The sequence below is a fragment of the Lonchura striata genome, chromosome 9 (assembly GCF_046129695.1).
Source record: "Lonchura striata isolate bLonStr1 chromosome 9, bLonStr1.mat, whole genome shotgun sequence".
In the NCBI taxonomy this organism is placed as follows: Eukaryota; Metazoa; Chordata; class Aves; order Passeriformes; family Estrildidae; genus Lonchura; species Lonchura striata.
The window spans coordinates 6,040,292-6,063,412 of record NC_134611.1 but is presented as its reverse complement, the minus strand read 5'-3'; the positions used below and the strand labels follow the sequence as shown (position 1 = coordinate 6,063,412).

Here is a 23,121-nt window from a genome sequence, read left to right as displayed (position 1 = left end):
GGGGGCCCTTCTGGCTCTTCACAACGCCCTGACAGGAGGAGTCAGGCTCTGCTCCCAGGGAGCAGGGACAGGAGAAGGAAAAAGGGCTTCAAGTTGTGCCAGGGAAGGTTTAGATTGGATCTCAGGGAAGATTTCCTGATGGAAAGTGTCCGGTCCGGTGGTGGAGACCCCATCCCTGCGTGGATTTAAAACCCGTGTGGGTGTGGCACTTGGGAACACGGCTTAAGCGGTGGCCTTGGCACTGCTGGGGAACGGCCGGACTTGAAAATCTTAAAGCTCTTTCCTAAACCTAAACCATTGCATAATTGCGCGGCAGTGGCTCGGATGGAGCAGAGCACCAGGACACGGAGGCGCTGGGGGCTGTGACGGGACAGGGGAGGACACGGATGCGGTCCCCTGGGGCTGCTCCCGGGCGGGGAGCGCGGGCGGTGCCTTTAAGGGGCGGTCGCGGGGCGGCGGCGGCGGGGCGGCCGCGGTCCCCCCCGGCTCCCGGAACTCTCCCGGCGCCGGCCATGGTGCGGATCGTGACCGTGCAGACCAAGCCCTACGGCGACCAGAAGCCGGGCACCAGCGGGCTGCGCAAGCGGGTGACGGTGTTCCAGAGCAATGCCAACTACACCGAGAACTTCATCCAGAGCATTCTGGCCACCGTGCCGCCCGCCGAGCGCCAGGACGCCACGCTCGTGGTGGGGGGCGACGGCCGCTTCTACATGAGAGACGCCATCCAGCTCATCGTCCGCATCGCCGCCGCCAACGGGGTAAGCACCGGGCGCTCCGGGGCTCCGGGCTGCGCTCCCCGCCCGCCGGCAGCGCGGCCGCGCAGCGCCGGCGGAAATCGCTGGCACTCGGCGTGGAAGTAACGCGGTGAGTGACAGATGAGCTGGCGGGGGACAGCTCGAGGTCCACGCAGGAAAACCCCCCCGGCAGCCTCTGCCTGCCTGCGGGAGCGACTGGACATTGGCCAGGGCGGAGGTATGGAAGCAAACACGACTTTGCTCTAATTCCGTCTTCTTCTGTGGTTGTGTTTTCTAGTTAAAACACAAACCAGCGGCACGGAGTGCGGGCGGAGAGGTGTTGGGAGGGGACAGCGTTCCCTTCCACAGCACTGGAGTGCATCTCGATGCTGGGGGATTCCTCCGTGGGTTAGTTCAGCCCAAGGGAATTCCAGCAGGGAATGTGATGCTGGTGGTGAGAGATGTGCTGAAGGCAAGTTTGCAAAGGGAGGCTTTCCCCTACATTAACCCTTTTCCAAAGGAAAATTATCCCCTTCTCCTGGGACACCTGCGCCAGCAGCAAACATTCTTCTTCATGGACCACAAAGCAGAGAGGGGCTGAGGGTGCTGGTGCTACGGGTAGAATCTCAGAGGTATCTATTTCAGATTCCCAGGTGCCCAAATACCTGTAAATATCTGACTTCTTAGGAAAAAACCCCAATAATTTGTGATTGCCATCTTCTTAGGGCATAAAGAAGCAAATAACTGGTTCATATTAATTTTAAGCCATGTAGAAATTTGTCTTTTGTGATGTGTGGCAGCTGCTGAACTCTGATTCCATAGCCCAGCATCCCTGGGTGCTGTGTGCACCTCTGGAAGTGATGGATAGAGCAGCCTTCCCTGATGGAAAAGCAGCAGGCACTGCTTTATTTATTTGTTCTGGGAGGGGGTGGGAGCTGGAATATGCAGCATTCCTGCACACACAGACAGGATCCCTGTGGATCACTGTGAATAAGCAGAGTGGGGAACTTGTTCCCTGGGATGAAGTGTGAGTTTGTGCAGCTTTTTGGATGCGCACCAGGGGCCTGGTGGGATGTGGCAGCATTCCAGGCACTGACTTCTCCATCATTTACACTTCAGCTCCATCCCAGAAGCAGAGGCCTGGGCTAGAGCCGTGCTGGGGGCTGATGAGGTGTTTTGGGAAGCGTGGAGGGCTGGGAATGTCTCAGATCTTCCCCTGGACCGTGCAGCCACTCACGTAGGAGCAGAGCTGAGCTCACTGCCAGAGCTGCAGCAGCGGCTCCCAAGGGCTGTCTTTGCCGGCAGGAATTTGCCTTGGAGCATTTTATCCATGTGAATTCCAAGTGCTGGGACAGAATTGGCTCTAAAGTCAGAAAATGTTTCGGAAAGGCAGGAAAAATGGGAGGTGGGGGAAGGCAACGTGTGGAAGAATATGTAGGTTGATAAATGAGCAGCAGGTAAAGCCTGGCTAAGTAACCAGAGGTACAGAGGGCACTGGAAAGTTGATTACAGATATGTGCTACATTTTAGCAGCTCTGGCCTAAATAAGGCAGTGCAGAAACTGCCAAACTCAAGAGTAGCAAAACCCTCTGGTCCCAAGAAATGACTAAAACCAGAGGGTTTCTTTAGCAAATGCAAAGCACTGGTTTTAAATAAATTTTGATGTGTTTTGGAATGCTTAAGGGATGCTTGGTTTGTGGGGTTTCTCTGTAATTGCAAATATCAGTTCCCTGGTGGTTACCACAGTGTAGTTAAGTAAGTCTCTTAAAATCCTCTTTCTTCATAGTAAATATGAAGTGACTGGAAGTTCCCTGCCCTTCAAAGAGAAGGATGGACAACTTCATTCATGGTAAGAAAGTGCCCTGCAGAACAGGGACCAGCACGTGGAACTTGTTCCTGTGGGTTTGTCCAGGTGCTGGGACTCAAATATCTCCTGATTCCAGCAGCCAGGTCTGGGGGGAAAACTCAGCAACCTCATGTTGAGAAAAGCTGAGTAATTCTAAGAAAACTGCTGGAAAAGTGCATTTCTGGTCCTGAGGATGAAGAGGTGGTTGATGAATGCTTTAAAATCAAGTGGTGTTAAGATCTGGTCAAATGGTGCTCTCAGGTACAGGACAGACCTGAGGACCACAACTAATGATCTTCAGTTTTACAACATAAAAGGAAAGGATGCTAAAATTAGCCTGACTTTTGTCTCCACCAGGAATGGTTAATATAGAACTAAGTATTTATTTTTAAGTAGCAACTACTCTGTTTGTAGTTCTGAGATTAAGGGGCGTTTATCTTATTTTAAAATTTACATTTCTGTAAGTAAACTGAAATTGTTTGCCATTCCCAGTTGACATCCAGTGTAACCTACCAGCTTTGTTTTGGTCTGTGTGCCAGCTTTCCTTGGTATTATTCCCACATGGTGAGTCTGACTCTTTAAATCCACAAATCAGATCTTCACAGTTCCTGTTGGAGCATCACTGATCAGCAGAATTGTGGCTGTGCAATAATTTTATGTCAAAAAGGACAGAAACTGTAAATCCAGGTGTGATGATAGAAGCAGCACTAGGCTGATGCAGTGACACTGTTGCCTGCTGCTCCCCAAATTTACTGCGTCCTTGGTTCCTTCCTAACTGAAGGTGTTTGGAGTGCCAGGCTGTGCCTTGCATGTTAAATAGTGCCTGCTTTTGTTTTATAGCTGCAGGACAATCAGGCTTTTATTAGGAATGCTGCTCTCTCCCCCAGGAAGTTTGTGTTGGCTGCTTTAACCTTTCTGTCCCCTCAGTTACCCAGAGAAACCAAGTGCTCAAACCTGTTGCATTTATTTATCACTGCTCTCCTTTGGTAGCTCCCTTTTTCTTTGTGCTGTTCTGCCACAGCTCCCACACCATTTCCCACTGAGATCTTCCCTTTGAGTAAAAGATCCTGGGATTCAAATAATCAAAAGAAAGTGCTTATAGAGAGAGAAAGTTCTTCCAAAAAACAACCAGGGTTAGATGTGGTGATCCTGGATCCTTCAGGCCAGAAGGAAAAACCTCAATTTCTGACTTTCTTATGTTACTGTTTTTCTCAGAGGCAGAAGGGGAAATTGAGATGTGATATCTAAAGTGAGGAAATAAATACCACTTGTAGCTATTTCCTGGCTGCAGATGATATGGATTTTAGAAGACAGCAGCTGCAGTAGCTCTCACAGCCTCTTTTTACACCAGCCTAGACTCTTTTTGCCTGTAAAGTTAATTGCCTTATGTCAGTTTACAGTGGAAGGTGATTAAGTATTTAGGTTGTCCAGTTTCAGTGCCCCTTTGGAATTTTAAACTCTGCACTCATGAAACTCCAGCTCAGAGCAAGAGCTAAGGTGCTTTGCAGTTAATCTCAGCAAATCCAGCAGGCAAAGTTGAAATTCATCCTACCAGGGATTTAGCTGTAATCTCCTGGGACAATGCATGGGCAGACACCTTAGCTGGGGCTGGGCTGGCTGGGCAGAAATGCCTTCCCCTTGTCAGGGCAAAGTTTGGGACAGGGAGCTGGGCTGGAGAGCTGCTGTCCAGGTGTTATTCCAAATCTGAGCTCACCAGCATTGAGAAATGCATCCTGTCATGACCCTGAGCTGGCCAAAATATTGATTAATGCTTCAGATGAGGAGATGAAATGTATTTTAAAAATAAACAGAGATGGCTTAGATATCAGTAAGAACGAAGAATTCTGAAGTAATCAAAGTATAACATCTACACTTATAGTACATATTCATAGTACAAGTTGCAGAGTAACAAAATAAACAGCAGGTGTGATGGGGAGAGGACAAACACAGTTGTCAGGAGCACCCAGTCATCCAGAAAAACATCACTTCTTGATTTTAAAATAAATTTGTTTTAAGTGAAAATCAGGAAATAAAGCCTCGCCAGGAGCACAAGTCCTGAGCTGGGGGACCAGCCCTCAGAGAGGATCTGGTCTGGGTGTGGGAGATTCCAGCAGGACTGGCTGAGGGCATTCTGTAGGGAAGAAATTCCTCCCTGTGAGGGTGCTGAGGCCCTGGCACAGGTTTTCTATGGAAGTTGTGGCTGCCCCTGGATCACTGAAAGTGTCCAAGGCCAGGTTGCACAGAGCTTGGAGCCACCTGGGGTAGTGGAAGGTGTTTTTTGGGTTCAGGTGCAGATTTCCAAGAGCACTCAGAGCTAGGGGCTCTATCTCAGCAGGCTGGGGCCAGAAATCCTGGAGCACTGAGGGAATACTGCTGGAATCCCTCCCCTTTTCCCTGCTGCGGGGGCTGGACAGCAGAGATAAAATGCAGATTTGGGCATGCTTTGAGGGGCTGCCCATGGAACAGAAGGTTTCACAATCCTGGTGGCTGGTGTGTGCTTCCCTGGAAAGGAAGGCTCAACCCCTGCAAGTGGGACAAACCTGGAGATGGGGACTCATTCCCAGCCCTGCCAGTCCCTGTCTCTGCCACCCAACTTTTCAGTTGTTGTAGGAACAGAACTGTCTCTTCCTTCTGGAGTGATTCAAATGTGAGTGCACTTGTGCTGTTGAGATGGTGCCAGATATCTTTTTTTGCCCTCTGGAATCTCTACAGCAACTTCCAAACTGGGATTTTTAATTAATTCTTAATAGAAGCAAAGTGTGAGCAGCACTCCTTGTATGACCAATAACACCCTTGCAATCTATTTCTTTTTCTTGGGCTCCATTTGTTCTGGCATTACCAAATGCCACTCCCAGCCATGGCTGCCTGCACTAGAGTCATCCTCAGCAGAAATGTTATTATTATAATATTATTTTAATATTAATTTAATAGAATGTGCTTGACTTTATGTACATAAACACTGCATGAATGACCCTCCTCCCCTGCTTAATTTAGCTTAATTCCTCTGTCTACTCCACATGCACTGAATTACACACAAATCCCCACCCTTCACAGGCTTTTCCCTGCCAGTGAATCCAAGCACATCCTGCAGTCACTGCTGGGTGTCCTGTGCCCTCCTCCTGTCACTTAATGCCATGGCATTTCCCAGGGCAGCAAGCAGGGAAATAGCTTGCTTGGGCCTTTTCCTGCCAGGTGTAATTTTGGGAGCTGGATTTTGGGTTCTGTGCCACTAGAGGGAAACCTGGGCTTTTGCATGGAAGTAAAGAGAGCTGCAAGATGTTGGAATAGTGTGGGTGGATGAAACACAAACCAGTGTTGCTGTGTATCCCAGGCAGTCTCACTGCTGGGGTAAAAGGTGTGTTGGGTCACACAAATTATCCAACTCCATTTCAATGTGCTGATGGATAAATCAGGATCCTGAGGACATGGTCAAGTGGTGGCTTTGGCAAGGTTAGGATTATCTGGATTATCTCAGAGGGCTTTTCCAAACTTCACGGTTCTGTGATCATTTTTGGAAGAAAAGATGTCAATTATTGGAGCAATGACAGAACCAGCACAGGGAAGAGTCCCTGAGCACCTTCAGACCTGTCACAATTCAGCTGTTTGTACACAACTCCTTTTTCCTGCCTTCAAGGGTGGGACAAACAGAGTCATTACCAAGTGTCTGTTCTTTAATTGCTCCAGTGTTATCTATATATTGTTTACAGAGGACTCTGAGTGTTGTTAAAGAGGCTTGGAGGAAAGGCTGATTTTACAATCATGGAATGGTTTAGATGGGAAGGGACCCTAAAGCCCATCCTATTCCCCCTGCCCTGGGCAGGGACACCTTCCACTATCCCAGGTTGCTCCAAGCCCCATCCAACCTGGCCTTGGACACTTCCAGGGATGGGGAGTCCACAACCTTCCCTTCTTTCATTTACCTTCCCCATGCTTGGGGTGATGAGGCTCCACAGCAGTTTCATGGGATCTGAGTCTCTTTCTGTTTGTGTTTAGGCTGCCCCAAAATGAGCAGCATTATGGGATGCAGTTTCTCCCAAGCATTTGATGGTTTTTTGTGGTCTTAATCTGGATGAGACTTGCTGAGGCTCATGAGGCTTTCCAGTCAAAGGCTGACCAGCTGTTTCTGCTGGAAATTCTCCCTGTGGTTCAGGGAGCCGTGGGAAGTCAGGTTGTCAGGGCAGGAGTCGCATGAGCAAACGGGAGGTAACAGATCTGTTCCCTTCCATTTTAAGAGTGACCTTTAACTCACCAGACTTTGCAAAATAACTCCAGCAGGATCCTGCTGGAAGTTTGTCTCCAGAGCCCAGCGTGCCCCAGCCCTGGCCTGTGGATCTGGGAAAACACATCCCAGCAGGGCTGGGCTGCTCCTACCTCCCTGCCTGAGGGAGATCCACAGGGATTGACACTGCTGGGCTCCATGGGATGGCTGGGAGCAGTGCCTGTGGCAACCAGGAGGTGACAGAGAAGACAGGAATCCTTTCCAGTGAGGGACAGCAGTGTGGAATTGCGAGTTCTCCCTGACATTGATCCCCTGCCACAAGTGTGAGGACACGGCTTCGGTTACAGAAGGTGCAAGGAGTTATTTTTGGGTGTTCAACAGCTCCCCCGAACTCCTGGCTCATAGGTGGGCCATTGCTGTGTCAAGGTTTTGGGGGTTAATTTTGCCATATTTGACTTTTTAAATGCATCTGTGTGAAAAAGGGACATGGAAGACGCTCCCCTGCCTCTGGTGACGGTGCCAACAGCTCCCTACAGCGACCAGAAACCGGGAACCAGCGGCTTGAGGAGGAAGACCTTCTACTTTGAATCCAAGCTGAACTATTTGCAGAATTTTATCCAGAGTATATTTTTTTCCATAGACCTAAGGGATCGCCAAGGAGCCTCTCTGGTGGTTGGAGGTGATGGGAGGTACCTCAATAAGTCTGCAGTGGAACTGATTGTCCAAATGGCTGCTGCCAACGGGGTTGGTAAATGTTAAAGGGCTGAATTCCTGTGGGGTTGGCTGAGCAGAAATCCATCAGAAATTAGGCACTGTGAGATTTAATTTCCCCAAAGGCTTTGTTTAACTGTTAATAGCAATGTTTTTAATGGCAGATCAGTTGGGGAGTGCAGAAATTACTGGTTTTTCACTCTAAGTGTTGCAGTTGGGCAGGGAGTGCACGTGGAGAAAGGAAAATAAATTCTGCCTGGGGTTTGTGTGTTCCTGTTTTGTGCTTTGACATGTCCCAAGCTGTTGGCACCTGTGGATTTTTCAGTGTTTCCATGAGAATATAAAGCCCTGATACTGTTCAGAAATGAACTACCAGGGAGAGCCACCAGAGTGGCAAAGGAGAACAAACAACCATGTTTTGCCTTTCTCACCAGGTGTAAGTTGTGGCAGTGAGATAAATGCTTAGGGAGCCTTTGAAAATTGATATGAGGGTTAGCAAGTGAGTGACAGCCTTTATAGGGAGCTCAGTTGTGCTGGAATTCTGTGTTTTGGAAGCAGAGCAAGAGGTTTGTGTGTTTGTGCAAGATTGTGGTTCATGCAATGGGCTTTTGTCTTTGTTTCTTTCTGCTTTTTTAAAAGAAAAGGCTCTGCTGTCTATCCTGGATCTCAGTGCAGAACAAACTTTGTGCAAAGGGACCTGGATTTTAGGAATTTGACAAAAAACATGACTAGGACAGTGTAATCGGTAGTGACTGGGAAAATAGGATGAGATTTTTTTTTTTCATTTATTTAAAAAATCAATCTATTTTCCATCTTGTGGGGGAAATATCTTCAGGCATTGCAGATTAATGTCTTCCTTTGAAATCAGTGTATGGGCAGAGCAGAAGAGCTGGAAAATGTTCACAGAGCCAGGCTTGGAGTGCCCAGCACCAGGACAGATCTCCTGGTGAGAGGAGATCGGGCTCATCTTCACCAGCTCAGACTCTGCTCTCTAGCAAAGAACTTTTCCTGGGCCCAGGTCTGCCTAAATGGGATTGAGAGGGTGGTTTGGCTATTTTCCATGGATTTTTCTCAGTCTGGCTGGTGCCTGTCAGTGTTGTGCTCAGGGTGTGGGATTGGTGGCTTGGGCTGCATTTCCTGCACGGAAAAGGCTGCAGGGATGGGCTGGGGCCACCATGGAGCTGCAGCCACCAACTTCCATGGCCTGGAAAAGTGTTCCCAGTGTTCCTGGGGGGAGGAGGGGCTGCAGGAGCTCCCTGTGTGCATCCTCATGGGGCTTTCAGTAAAACCAGGGTGGAATTATTGTCTGGATGGTTTGGAAATGCTGTAACCCAAACTTGCTGCACAAAGTGGGTCTGTTTTGAGAAATCCATGAAAGGTGTTTGTCCATCCTTGCAGCCTGAGGTTTTCCTCATAAGAAATTCCACAGACTCAAAAAGGATCATGTGTAAATCGTTCAGCACATTGTTACACTGTTAACCTTCCCCAGTGGTTACCACAAAGAATTCAGCATTGGATGGGTGGGGAATGGCAGCTGAAAACTTTGGGAAGCCAAGGAAGACCCAAATCACAGAGCAGCTCACATGGAAACCAGTGTTTCTTCCTTTCCTTATTTTCCCCTTCTTCTGCAGCATTCCTGGGGCACTGATGCCCAGGGGTGCTGCAGAATGTGACCCTCAGAGGGAAACTGGGGAGCAGGAGGGAAAGTTTTGCGTGAGGTCCCATGAATTCTCAGGGAAGCTGAAGGAGCAAGGTTTGGAGGCTGGAATAAAGCACAGGACAAGGGGTGTCTGAGAATGAGGGAAAAGCAAACCCTGCATCAGATGAAACGTAAGGTGCAATAAATGAGTGATCAGTGTGTGGGCACAGTCAGGGCTCCAGTATGAGCTGCTGTGGGCAGCTGGAGGCAGGGCCCTCACTTTGGGTTTGTAAAGTGCTTTTTTCACATTTCTGCTGTTATTTGCTAGAAGTGCAGCTCTGCCAGCAGCTGGGCTGTGACAGCTGGGCTGGGATGGGCAGCGAGGTTGGGGCTTAGCACCTGGCAGTGCCAGGGGACAGGAATCACAGCCATCCTGTGCCCTTGGCTCAGCACCCACCACAGCTTGGGAATGCTCCTCTTGATTCCTGCTCCAGCTTGTGACGGAATGAAATCCCTCTTTTCCCAGTGTGTTCTGGGTCTGACCCCCTTGGTTGGTGCAGAGGAGTCTGCTGTGGTTTTAAATCCTGTCACCTCATCTGGGGCTGTGGGAAGGAGTGTGTTCTTCCAGGGAATTCTCCACCTCCTGGTTTATTGCCTGGGTTCTGGAGCTGGTGTATCGCTCAGCACATTGTTCTGGATCCAATCTCAGAGATATCCCTGGATTTATGGGAAGGAGGTGTGCTGCCCACTGCAAGGAAGAACATGCAGCTGCTCCCAGAATGTTCAAGTTTTGTGTTCTTTTGGCTTCTCTCTGCTCCATTGTGTGTTTTGAAGGCAAATTTTGATACCACAGCCAGAGGGAATGCTGTTTTTTGTGGTGTTTAATGCCTGTGGAGAGCTCAGCCCTTCAGTACATCCAAGTGCAGCATTCATGGAGGGAAATGCTCCAACAGAGCGGGGTTGGATATGCTGTGGGGAGCTTTGCAGGAACAGGGCTGTGCTTCACCTGTTGGCAGGGTTTGGGGTTTGGGCTGTGTGGGAAATAGTAAAGATAAGAAGACTTCCAGAAAGCTGTGAAAGCAAGCCTCAGAAACAGAGCAGAGAAGTTAGAGCTAGCTGAAAATAGAGAAGTTATAGAAGTACAGCAAGCAAAGACATGAAACAATAGTTTGAGTTTTAGGCTTGGCCAAGATAGACCTTAAGACTGCAGAAAAACATTCTTAGCATCATAGTAGAAGGTTTTAAACTTAATAATTGTGTATTGTGTAGTGTTAATAGAAAGCATACAAGCAAACATAGTGTGAAGCAGATGTAGCTGTGCTTTTAGTGATTGGCTAGAACAATTATCTGTAAGCTTTAGCAATATGCTATTGGCTAGAAAGTTTTTAAAATGCTCTGTACCAAACAAATCTTTGGCTGCTGCTGACAGGACATGAGTTGTTGCCATATTTCAAGTGTCTCAACCATGTCGTGAGACTGATGCCACAATAAAGCCCAAGGAGAATGTCCCAGCAGTCCTGTCCCATTTGTGCAAACCTCCAATACTGTCAGTGCAATGGGCCAAGACTGGGCAACAAGTTACATGAACTCCATGCATTTACAGAAGGCTGATTCATTCTCTTTATTATGAAACCCACTGCTTTTTTATACCCTAGTTCGCTACACGTGGATTTGATTAATTTAATTAAATGTAATTTTAATTAAAACTCTATCACCACTGGTTAATTAAGAACCACCCTTTGGTAAACAAATCTCTGTAACACATTCCACATTCACAATACCAGGTGTAGCAAGTTAAGATGAGAATTGTTTCTCGCTCTTTTCTCTGATCCTCTGACAGCCTTTCCCAGAAGGATGCCTGGGAAAGCTGTCTGCTTGTCTCTGTGGCCAGAAGCAGACAGTGTGGCTGTCACACCAGCACAGGCTGGCTCGGGACTTTGCCCTCAGAGAGTTTTGTGCTCCTCCCCTGCCAGATCGGGCGCCTGGTGATCGGGCAGAACGGGATCCTGTCCACGCCGGCCGTGTCCTGCATCATCCGCAAGATCAAAGCCATCGGGGGCATCATCCTCACGGCCAGCCACAACCCTGGCGGGCCCAGCGGCGACTTCGGCATCAAATTCAACATTGCCAACGGAGGTCAGGCCCTTCCTGCTGCCTTCTTCTCACTCTTGTTATTGCTCTTTGTTTCTCGTGTCCACCCTGTGGGATTAAGCCCTTTTCTGACCCAGACATGGGGTAACTGAGGCGTTTTAAAAACTTCTGTTCCATTTTCAACCCAACCGTTTGGTTCCCTTCCAACCCAAACCATTTTCAGTTTCATGGGAAGGGTGAGACAATTCAGATGTTATATTCACTCTATTACAATCAGAAGCCAACTATTTCCTAATTACAGTACACTGTAAGTGTTTCTTGGCCTATCAGCTTTAGTCACACCATGCTGTAAATGCCTTAAAGCCAATCCTTTACAATAACTCTACATTGGTCCTACTACAATACTGCAACACAATACATCTTTCACTGTTCTATTTCTCTATAGTATCTGGTCTTATTTGCAAGGCCACCCATTGGAAACTTGTTTCTAGTTCCATTTCTCTCAGCAATGTTTGTCCTATTTCTAAGTCAGCATTTCTCATCTCAAAGTTTGCATACAGATGCACACTGTGTGAGCCTTCTGTCAGGCTTTGAGAATTCCCTACAATTCATTTCCCACTCCACCTGAGAATCCAATTTTCTCTTCATATCCCAGGAATCAGAGCCCTGAGCATTGGTTTCCCTAGTGGAGAATGTGATGCTCTGGTCCCCTCATTCCCTGAGGTTCCTCTTCCATTCCCAGCCCAGGTCTTTGCTGTATTCCTGAAGTTCACTCCTCTTGCAGCTGGACTCTTTTAACATCTTCCACTTGCCCATTTCATTTTGCAGGTCCTGCTCCTGAAGCCATCACAGATAAAATTTTCCAAATCAGCAAGAAAATTGAGGAATATGCAATCTGCCCAGATCTCCAGGTGGACTTGGGCACCATTGGGAAGCAGCAGTTTGACTTGGAGAACAAATTTAAGCCATTTACAGGTAAACAAATGTTCCTCCTCTTGGCAAGGCTGAGGAATTGTGGTGTTTCTGTGACCTTTCAGACCTCTCCTCATCTGTTGCATAATCCTGGTGAGGACATTGCTCCTGGCATTTAGTTATTTGTTGATTTTGATTGATACCATTTTCTGTCCTACAGAAGTTTCTACTTCAGTAGCAAAACCTTGATCCATCAAACTTTCCTAAAATCAAAGGCTGTTTTTTTCTGTGAGGCCAACATGTACTTGAAAACAGAAAAATGCAGTTACAGTGCATTTTCCTAATTAAAAATTGCTGAGTTTAATCTTTCAACTGACTTTTTTCCATGGTTTCACATATAAAAGTTGTTGCTGTGAGTGGAAAAGCTGTTACATTTTACATGTGACTTTTGTCAGTCAGCAATGAAATATGAAAATAAATCAGAAAAAGACTTTTTAAAATACTGCAAGTATTTTTATCATCTCCTGGTGCTTGTAATTAACAAAGAAATAAGTTATAAGATGATAAAAGTTGGTATTTCTCTCAGTCTCTATTTCTTTGTAGAGGGATTTTTATGCTGTATTTTGTTCTTATGTTGGCTGTGAAGGTGCAACTTTTTGAACTATTAAGTTCACACTTCCCATTGACTTTAGTGGAAATTAAAGATCTGATTTATATACAAATTTTTAAATTTAAGTGAAGTGGGATTGAGCCCTCTGGAAGGAAGTCCAGGGAGCCTTAACTGGGAGCAGAGTTTGATTTTTTTGGTCCACTTGTGACCTGATTAGCAGGGAGAGCCTGTAATTAAATCCCTAATTTAGCCCCATTATTCCTGTCCTTATTCTGATTCTCTGGGCTGTCCAAGGGCTTTGTGCTGAGCCCTGGCCCTTCACTCTGAGGACCCTCAGCACAGCAGCAGGGCTTGGTTATCACAGTTCCAGCCTGTGAGGGTTGATCCCTGGCTCCTGCTCTTTTCCAGTGGAAATTGTGGATTCTGTGGAAGCCTATGCCAGCATGCTGAGGAATATCTTTGACTTCAGTGCCTTGAAGGAGCTGCTCTCAGGGAAGAACCAGCTCAAGATTCGCATCGACGCCATGCACGGGGGTAAAAAGGGCTGGGCTTGGGGCACTGTGGGGTCAGGGGTCCTTGGGGATTTGTCACCTACTTCAGACAGGAATTTATATTGCAACTGTGGGGTTTGGTTTGTAGCACACTGGATTCTTATTTTTGGGAGCAAACTTTTTATGTCTTGTGTTATTTTCTTTTGTCAAGTGTTGTGTTTCGGGGGTTGGAATGAGCTGATCTTTAAGGTCTCTTCCAACCCAAACCATTTTAGGATTCTGTGAAATGTTTCATGCAACCCTGAAATGGTTTGGGCTGGGAGGGACCTTAAAGCTCATCCAGTTTCACCCCTGCCATGGGCAGGGACACCTTCCACTAGCCCAGGTTGCCCCAAACCCTGTCCAACCTGGCCTGGGACACCTGCAGAGATGGGGTGGATTTTGATATGAGCTCCTAAACCAAAAACCACCCAAAGTGACCCAAACTGAGCAGCCTGAGGTGGGTGGCACTATGGCTGGTGCAGAGCTGCCTGGAGGCTGAGCCAAAATCTTCCTCTCTGTTTTGCTGAGACAGTTGTGGGCCCTTATGTGAAGAAGATCCTGTGTGAGGAGCTGGGAGCCCCAGCCAATTCAGCTGTGAACTGCACCCCCCTGGAGGACTTTGGGGGCCACCACCCCGACCCCAACCTGACCTATGCTGCTGACCTGGTGCAGACCATGAAGACAGGAGAGTATGACTTTGGAGCTGCCTTTGATGGAGATGGGGTAAAGGATCTGCTCAGAATTCCCCTTCTTTCCCTCTGACCAGCTCTGGAGACTGAGGTGCACCTTTTCTCTCCCTCTCCCCTCTGTAATCATGAGTGAAGTGAACCACTCGCTGCAGTTTGCCACCACAGAAATAGTTGGATACTCTTGTCAATAATCCCAAGCTGTATTTAAATAACTTCACAGCTGTGAAAAATCAGCAGGGAGGCAAAACACTATGGAGACACTACTATGTAATTTTCAAAAAACCTCTGGGAACTGTTGGGTTTATGGGCTGGGCAGGGAGCTGAGCTGTGCCTGTGCTGTCTCCCCCAGGACCGGAACATGATTTTGGGCAAGCATGGCTTCTTTGTCAACCCCTCTGACTCAGTGGCTGTCATCGCTGCCAACATCTTCAGCATCCCCTACTTCCAGCAGACCGGGGTGCGTGGCCTGGCCCGCAGCATGCCCACCAGCGGGGCCCTGGACAGGTAACAACCCCCCCCAGGGCAGGTAAACAACCCCCCCAGGGCAGGTAACAACCCCCCAGGACAGGTAACAACCCCCCCAGGACAGGTAACAAACCCCTTGGGCAGGTAACCAACCCCTCCTGGGCAGGTAACAACCCCCCTGGGCAGGTTACAGCCTCCCCAGGCAGGTAACAACCCCCCAGGACAGGTAACAACCCCCCCCGGGCAGGTAACAAACCCCCAGGACAGGTAACAAACCCCCAGGACAGGTAACAAACCCCCTGGGCAGGTAACAACCCCCCCATGGCAGGTAACAACCTCCCTGTGGGCAGGCACAGGGCAGGGAGCCCTGCCAGGGCACGGTGTGCCCCTTTCCATGTGTTTCACCCTGACCCATCCCATACATTTGCTCTGGTGAGGAGTGTGGCAGTGCCAGGGCAGCAGCGAGGTTTGATGGGTTAAACCCTGCCTGGGAGGTTTGATGGTTAAACCCTGCCTAGGGACGTGGCAGAGCTGAGCTGAGTTCTTGGCTCTTTCTCTTCCCTATAGATAAGCCCAAACAAATTACTCTACTAACCCTTCTTTTCCTTAAATTTGATAGTGACGCTTTCTTGGTGAAATGCTTTGAGATTTGCAGCCTAAAATCACTTTGAAGAGTTGTGTGTTTGTATCTGTTCTGTAAATGCACATCCCACCCATCTCCCAGATATCACACTGGGATGAAATTGAGGGATTTTTCTAAAGCAATGGCATTCCTTGCCTTCAGTGGCACCCCAGGTGTGTTGCTGATCCCATTTTCCCAGAGAGCACCAAGAATCCAGGGATGTGACTTGGCCTTCTTACCTTGGCAGGGTGGCCCAGGCCACAAAGATTGCTTTGTATGAGACTCCAACAGGCTGGAAGTTCTTTGGAAACTTGATGGATGCAAACAAGCTGTCTCTGTGTGGAGAGGAAAGTTTTGGGACAGGTAAGTCAGCATTCCCAATTTCACCCATGATGGTGGTGTTCCTCCTCTTAGTTGTTTATTCCTTAGAGCTTGGGATTTATCTTTCATCTGCAGTTGTTAATACTTGTAAAATACTAAAATATAAAAAAGCTTGGAGGAATTGGTGTGGAAATGAACACAATGCTAAAGGTTTTCTGAGGTAGGAGCTCCTTCTCCTCCAGCTCTCCAGGAAGGCACGTGGAGATGGAAGTTTGGGGGCCTCTTTAGTAGCCCAGTCACTGAGTCTGTGGGGATTAAATGCAATGCTAAATGTATTTTTCAACTCTTGGTGGCCAGGAAAACCTTCTCAATGTTTTCATTTCTGGAAAGAAATACGGTTTGGAGCACGGAGTTCTATTAGGGAAGGTTTCAGGTCACTATTAAATCTCTGAGCTTAATAGGGCCCTCATTTTCCTGTTCTGAAAACAAGGTATGATTTATAAAGTTTAAATTAACACTTGCCTTTGAAAGTCTAAGTGAGCTATTGAGTTACTGAGAAACAAAGTGAACATCACAAGGAATTTACTGGGGGTGTGCAGGGAAGCTGATGGGAGCAGGATTTGCTCCAGGTCAGAGCAGGGTGCTCAGGACAGTCAGGATTCCCAGGAGGTCTCTGCATTCCCTGAGCTCTCCCTGGCATCTCCCCTGTGCTTTTGTGTCCTGTCTGTGGAAATGGACCTTCCCTGCAGGCAGGGCTCTGAATCAGCACCTGACTCCTGCACAAAGGCTGAGTTTTATCTGGTCTGAATTCTCCCTGTGATGTTGTTTTTCCTGTTCTTTAAGGGTCTCTGGTGGGATATGCAAGGCACAAGGTCCTGAGGGAATTTCTCACTCAAACCTTGTGTGTTTCCATACCATCAGCCCAGAAAAACCTTTTAGCTTGTGTGGGGGTGCCTTAAACCCCCAAATACCTGGATTGAAGTGCTTTGTGGAGCTGGGATGCACAGCTTGGCAGGAAAGGATTACCCAGCTTTCCTGGGGCTGAGGAAATGGGATCACAGCTCTGGGGGACAGCAGGCTGCTGTGGGGCAATATTTTTGCAGTCAGATATTACTCTGATATCTGACTGGGATTTGGCTGTGGGTTGGAAGAAAAGGTGAATTTCAGAGAACTTGGTATCTCTGTAAGGAAATCTTGAAGTAAATAATAAGTAAGGAAAGCTTCTGGAGTTTTGCCCTGAGTGATTTCAGCATCTGCTGAGTTTATATCCTGGACTTTGGCTAGTGAGAGGGTAGTGGTGCCTCAGGAGATAAATAAAACCAAATTCCTGGAGCTGCTGATGGGAGATGATCTCAAATGAGCAGCTTCCCAAAACTGTTTCCACCTTTGTATGAGCAACAAGCTCAGTTTCTCTCCATCCCTAAGGGACTGCCTCCCAAAAATCAAAGTGATTCCAGTCTGAGAGAGGTTTGGGATTTTGGCCAGGCAGCAGCACATCCAAGTGGTGGGAGCTGAAGCAGTTTTAGGGGAACAGACTGGGAAAGGGCCCAGGAGAGTTGGACTCCCCTAAAATGCAAAGGGGTTTGCCCATGTGGCAAATGCACTTAGGAAGGAAAAAGGAATGAAAAGGGGTGAGGAGGGTTGGCTGATTGGAAGCTAATGAGGAGTTGTTTGGAGCTGGACAGAATGGGAGTGTTGAAAGGGAGAGAGGTGAAGGAGCAGCCAAAAGACCCAGTAAAAATTGAAACAAACTGTGAGGCAGTGGGACTGGAGTGCAGCAGCAATTAGAGTAATGTGACATGACAGAATTCCTGCTTGCTTCCTTGGGTATTTTGTTCTGGCAATAAGTTGATACATCACATGGGATTGGTGTTTATTTAGAATTCCTCTCCATCACCTCTGCCCAGCTCTCTCCACCCTGAGGGACCGTGGGGATAATTTATGGCCACATCTACAACAGTGGGATTTGTGCAAAGCACCACATAACCTCTGTCCTGCCCCCAGCCCTTTCCCAGAGGATTCCCACTCTGGCACTCCTTCAGAGGGTGACATGGCAGCTCTGGAGTGCTCCTGGCATTTCTTTAATACCTGTTTGGAGGTTTTCCAGAGTGGGAAGGAGAAAACTTTGCATCTGTGGGGCAGAGGGTGGAACCAGCACGCCAGAGGCACCGAGTGTGGGCTGGGTGTGCTCTGGGTCATCTGATCCCATTTAATTTGGGGGCTGTGTAAGGTCCAGCACCTCTCGGGTTTCCCAAGGGATAGTGCTGTGTGATCCCACTGTGCTTCCAGGGCAAGGCTGGGCTGGCTCTGGCTGCTTCCTGCTCTCCTTGCTGTGCCAGCTTTAGGGGAATCCACAACAGGAGGCAACGGGCACAAACTGAGGCCCAGGAAATTCCACCTGAACACGAGGAAGAACTTCCTTACTGTTGGGACAGATTGCGCAGAGAGGTGTGGAATCTCTCTTGCTGGAGACATCAAAAATCTGGATGCAATCCTGGGCTCAGGGATGGCCCTACTTGAGCAGGGAGGCTGGGCCAGATGCCCCACTGTGGTCCCTTCCAACCTGACACATTCTGGCATTCTGTGAATCCTCCTTTAGCCAAGAGAGGGGCTCTGGAGGCTCTCCTGGTCTCTGTTCTGGGGTGATTTTGGGGTTGTTGGGGTTTGGTTCCTCAGGAGGGCTGACGTTCCCCTTGGTGCTGGGCCAGGAGATGATCCCAGGGTGCTCCTTGGCAGACAGGACACAACAGCTGCTGAGGATTTTGATGTTCTCCTTGTTGATGCTCTCCTTCTCAAGCTGCTCCTTTGCATTTGCCTTTTGTTTTTTGTTTGATGCCTTTTTCACTGTGCATTCCCCATTACTTCCTTGGGAACAGAGTTAAGGATGTGTGAACGATGAGTGTGGGTGTTTTAAAAGATGCTGAGTGTTTTATTTGGGCCGGAGCTGGAGCAGATGAGATCCCGACCCATTTTAATGACACAGCAGGGATGGAGCTCTGGAAATGCTTCCCATTTTTGAGCTGTGCAGGGGGAGGGGAGAGAGGAGATGAGGTGGGGGCTGTGGTGTGAGGAGTGGGAATTGTGTCTGTGCTGTGGCTCCCCACAGGCTCCGACCACATCCGAGAGAAGGACGGGCTGTGGGCAGTGCTGGCCTGGCTCTCCATCCTGGCCGCCCGCAAGCAGAGTGTGGAGGACATCATGAAGGACCACTGGCAGAAGTACGGCAGGAACTTCTTCACCAGGTGGGGAAAGTGCTCCTGACACCTCCCATTCTCTGTCCTGTGGCAGAGCAGAGCTCTGATGGCACTGCTGTGTCACCACCAGGCTGTTCCTGTGTCATTGCACTTCCCAAACACTTGGCAGAATTCCTGGGTGCCACGAAATGGTGCTTCACCATAACCCTTCGTGGTGTCCAGCTTTGGGTTGTTACTCCAGATGTAAATCTGGTACCAAAGTCTGGATATTTTATAAGTGCAAAGCACCTTTTTTTTCTTTTAATTGAGATTTTTTTTCCTTCAAGAGTAATTTTTGCCATGGGATCAATGTCCTTGAGACCCTACATCACAAGTTAATTTGGTGTATCTTCAGCAACAGCAGCATCTCACAGAATGGATGCCCAGCCCTATGGCTGTTATTTACCTGGCTGAGTTCCTGTCCAGTCCCCAAATATTCAAATTTAAGCTGCAGTAGACATGGAAGATGGCAAGGGAAGGAATGAGAACCAGCCTGCACACAAGCAGAGGTGGGAACACTGTGAAAGCATTAGGCAGAAATCTCTCAGCTTGGAATATCTATGTGAAAATTCCATCTGAAGTTGCCAAATGGAAGAACTTGCCTTTCCTTTGTTTCTTTTCTTTCTTTCCCCCCCACAACTCACCAAAAATCCAGCACACATCTGAAGCATGGAAACCTGGGGGAAAAAATGCCAAAGTCTAGGATGAGAAGGCAGCATTTTAGCCCTCGAGGTGTGTGTGCAGAGCAGGCTGAGCGCAGGGGTAGGGCGGCAAACAGAGCGGCACAAATCCTGGGATCCTGGAGTGGGCTCCAGCCACTCTCTGCTGCCTCTCCTACCCGGGCAGGGACATCAAAGCTGGCACTGGATGTTTTCCTGCTGCAGTCACAGCTGCAGTTTGCTGGGGGGATGCACTGAGGCTGTTCACAGTAACCACGAGGGAGCTGGTGGGGTGCTGTGGGCACAACTGCAGGAAATTCTTGGCAGTCAGTTGGATCTTGGCCCTGGCCCTCTGTCTGTGATACTTGGTGTGAGACAGCACTTTGTGCTTTCATCTCCTGGCACCAAATGCCTGTGATGTGCTGTGCTGTATCCCAAGGATTTGTGTGGATGTGATGTAGTGCTGCACATGGATCCTCCCCTCTTTTCATAGAATCCCATACTGGGTTGGGTTGGGAGGACCTTAAAGCCCATCCAGTGCCACCCCCTGCCATGGCCAGGGATGCCTCCCACTGTCCCAGGCTGCTCCAAGCCCAGTCCAACCTGACCTTGGGTACTTCCAGAGATCTGGGGACAGCTTCTCTGGGCAAAGTGTTCTGGTGCTTTGATGTGCCTTTTCTGCCTGTCCTGCCTTCCAGGGTGGGAGCAGAGAACACCCACAGAACTTGAGAAGGGCATCCCAAACCATCACAACTCATTGCATCCTCCCTCCCTAACCCCTGTGTGTGGTGCTGGCTGCAGGTACGACTACGAGGAGGTGGATGCAGATGCTGCCAACAAAATGATGAAGGATTTGGAGACGGTGATGTTCGACCGCTCCTTCGTGGGGAAGCAGCTGTCGAGCGGGGACAAAGTCTACACGGTGGAGAAAGCCGACAACTTCGAGTACAACGACCCCGTGGATGGCAGCGTCTCCAGGAACCAGGTGGGCACAGCTCCCCTGGGCTGAGCTGGGACTGTTTTCTCCATGTCCTGTTTCCATCTGGAGCAGTGGGTTGGGAATGCTGTGTCTGACAGCCAGGCGCTCCCTGGCTCTTGTTTCAGGCTCTGCAGTGTGGGTTAAGGATGGGCATTAATCCCTCTGGGAGTGGGGAGAGGGGAATACAGGAGACTTCTGTGGCTCCCTGAAGAGGAGGGAGGGTGCAGGTCAGGCACAGCCATGCTGGGTGATGCTTGTGAAGGCTGACCTAAAACAGAGACTAGACAGAGTTAAAGAATAAAGTAGGGATCTATTGAAAGGATTTCCTCAATGGATCCACCTTGGGCAGCACACGAGCCCAGCCAGGGCTACACCCAAGATGAACCAAAATGGTCACAAAATGGATGACTAGTCACAAAGTCTCTCACTTTGATCAGTTTTGCTCCATTTGCATCTTGGAGTTCATTGTCCAATTCCAGCTTAACCACATGACGTCCCATTCTTATTTTTCTCTCTTGATTTTGCTGTTTATGCTCTTGGGGCTGAGATTTGGATCATTTGTCCTTGGTGCCCAGCTGGAGCAGGAATTGTTTTGTCTCTCTGCTCTGTGAAGGGAGCCCACCATCCCCTAATACGAATCTCAGAATTTCACACTAAAGCAGCACAGGATCTGAAGAAGATAAAAGCCAAACCTGAGGCACCATGGGGATCATGGAAAAGCCCTTGGCTACCCAGGAGCCTAGAGCTGAGAGCTTCCCTCCCTCCCTCCCTCCCTCCCTCCCAGGGCTTGCGGCTCATCTTCTCCGATGGCTCCCGCATCATCTTCCGCCTGAGCGGCACCGGCAGCGCCGGGGCCACCGTGCGCCTCTACATCGACAGCTACGAGAAGGATGCTCAGAAGATCAACCAAGACCCACAGGTGGGTGCTGCACCTCACTCCTGCCACTGCTGGCTGCCAGAGCTCAGCACTTTCTTAGCCCTGTTTTGCTTGGAGCTGCGTGGATGTGCCAGAGGTTTGTATCTTTCATGCCAGTATAAATAGGATTATTTAAAAAAAGCTCAGTGTGGGGTAAGTATTCTGGAAATCCCTCACGGCTGCGTCTGCCACAGCACAGTTTTCCTGTCTGTGTTATCCCTGTGCCTGCTTTAAAAAAAAATCAGTGGATCACAGGATGCAGCTGTACCTGAGGTGAGACTGCCCTGTTTTGTACTGAGTTCAGAAAATGTTTTGCAACATCATTTGCAAATGCTGCTGAGCTCTTGTAGGCACTGGAGGAGAACAATCCTCCTCTTATATTCAGGTTTAGCCTGGATATAAGGATATCAGGAAAGGGTTTTTCACTCAGAATATGAAGAGGCTCCCCAGGGAATGGGCACAGCCCCAAGGCTGCCAGAGCTCCAGGAGTGTTTGGAAAACACTCCCAGGGACAGGGTGGGATTGTTGGGGTGTCTGTGGAGGGCCAGCAGTTGGACTGAATGATCCTCGGGGATCCTTCCAACTCAGGATATTCTTTGATTCTGTATTCCCCAGCAAACACTCTGTGGGCTCTTTGTGACTAACTTACTGTGCCATAATTAACAAAAAGACTGAAAATCCCCCATTCTGGGGGTGGAGGGGAATTTAGGATTTACTTGTCCTGTGCTGACGTGGAGTTTGGGATACAGCAGAGGGAAAGCGGCAGCAGCACCACTGGAGCTTGGGATTTTCTCTGAGCACTTCATCCCTGTCCCTGGTCCCAGAGCTCAGGCTGTGAGCCCCAGTCAGTCAGGAGAGCTGAGCTTTGGGTGTCCCAGGCTGACCTGGATGCGAGGGATGCGGCGTGGGAAGGCTGCATGTGCAGCTCTGCAGTTCTGAGCCCTCTCTTTCCTCCCTGCAGGTGATGCTGGCACCTCTCATTTCCATTGCACTGAAACTTTCCCAGCTCCACGAAAGGACCGGCCGCTCGGGGCCCACCGTCATCACATAGAGCCACCCTGGGCTGGAGCGAGCACTGGGGCAGCCCAGCCCCTTCCCCTGGCAAATTGTCACTAAAAGAGGAATATTGATTTTATCCCTGTATTTAAGAACACTGTTTTGCTGCTAAGGATAGACAATAAACCCCAGCCCTCAGCACCCCTTGTCCCTTATGCTGCTTCTCTTTGTCCCCGGCACTGCTGGAGGTTGGGTGTGGTGCTCCTTACACAACTTTTGAGGCAGCACGTGGACTCCTGGCTTTTCCTTAAACAAAAGGCTCTAGGAATAACAGGGGACACTAAATTCTTCAATAATTCACAGGCTTTTTTTTTACTACCTTGGAAACTTTCCTGGGAAAGAAGCACAAATACTTTATCCCAGTTCGGATGAACTTGTTTGCTTGAATGGGGACAAGTAAGAGCCTTGGAATAATCAGATTTGCAGGCATTAATGTGAAATATCTTATCCAAGGGCACAGAGAGGGTCACTTTGGAGACAGCTGTAGCTTGGTTTGATGTTAAGGCTGTGCAGATGCACCTTCCTGCCCTTTTCCTGGAAGTACTCCCATTAGTAGGGCGAGTTTAGGTCCTATCCCCTCTTGGTTTGCTTGCATTTGCCACCCAAATCCTGCAATCTGTGTCCCATCTCATCTTCTGCACAGGTCTGAAACTTAGGCTGGGTCCCTGGGCAGGCCTGGGGGAGCAGCTCTATTACCCAGGAATGTGGAAATCCCACCCTCATCCCAGCCTGCCAGCACCACTTCCAAGGGAGTCTGGATGTGCTGACAAAAGGCTTTTTATCTCACCTGTGCACAGGTGAGAGGTCTCTGCTGCTCCATCTGCACTGACAGTTCTGCTGTGAGGTGGATAAAAACCTTCAAAGACCAGATGCAAATAAGTCTAAA

The 23,121-nt window shown here is 48.9% G+C and overlaps 1 protein-coding gene across 2 annotated transcripts; it reads left to right on the top strand.

The window, feature by feature from the left end:
- Window positions 1-452: 452 nt before the first annotated feature.
- Window positions 453-22,376, top strand: PGM1 (phosphoglucomutase 1). Of its 2 annotated transcripts, none has more exons than XM_021537929.2 (11): window positions 453-758; window positions 11,123-11,285; window positions 12,069-12,215; window positions 13,171-13,296; window positions 13,828-14,018; window positions 14,334-14,488; window positions 15,319-15,434; window positions 18,499-18,634; window positions 20,086-20,269; window positions 21,048-21,182; window positions 22,141-22,376. In XM_021537929.2, exons 1-11 carry the CDS (start codon window positions 513-515, stop codon window positions 22,228-22,230), a joined length of 1,689 nt encoding a protein of 562 aa, XP_021393604.1. In that variant the 5' UTR covers window positions 453-512; the 3' UTR covers window positions 22,231-22,376. The 2 variants fall into 2 exon arrangements, with proteins under 2 accessions (XP_021393604.1, XP_021393603.1); XM_021537928.3 differs by lacking the exon at window positions 453-758 and adding an exon at window positions 7,154-7,543.
- The last annotated feature ends 745 nt before the right edge of the window (window positions 22,377-23,121 follow it).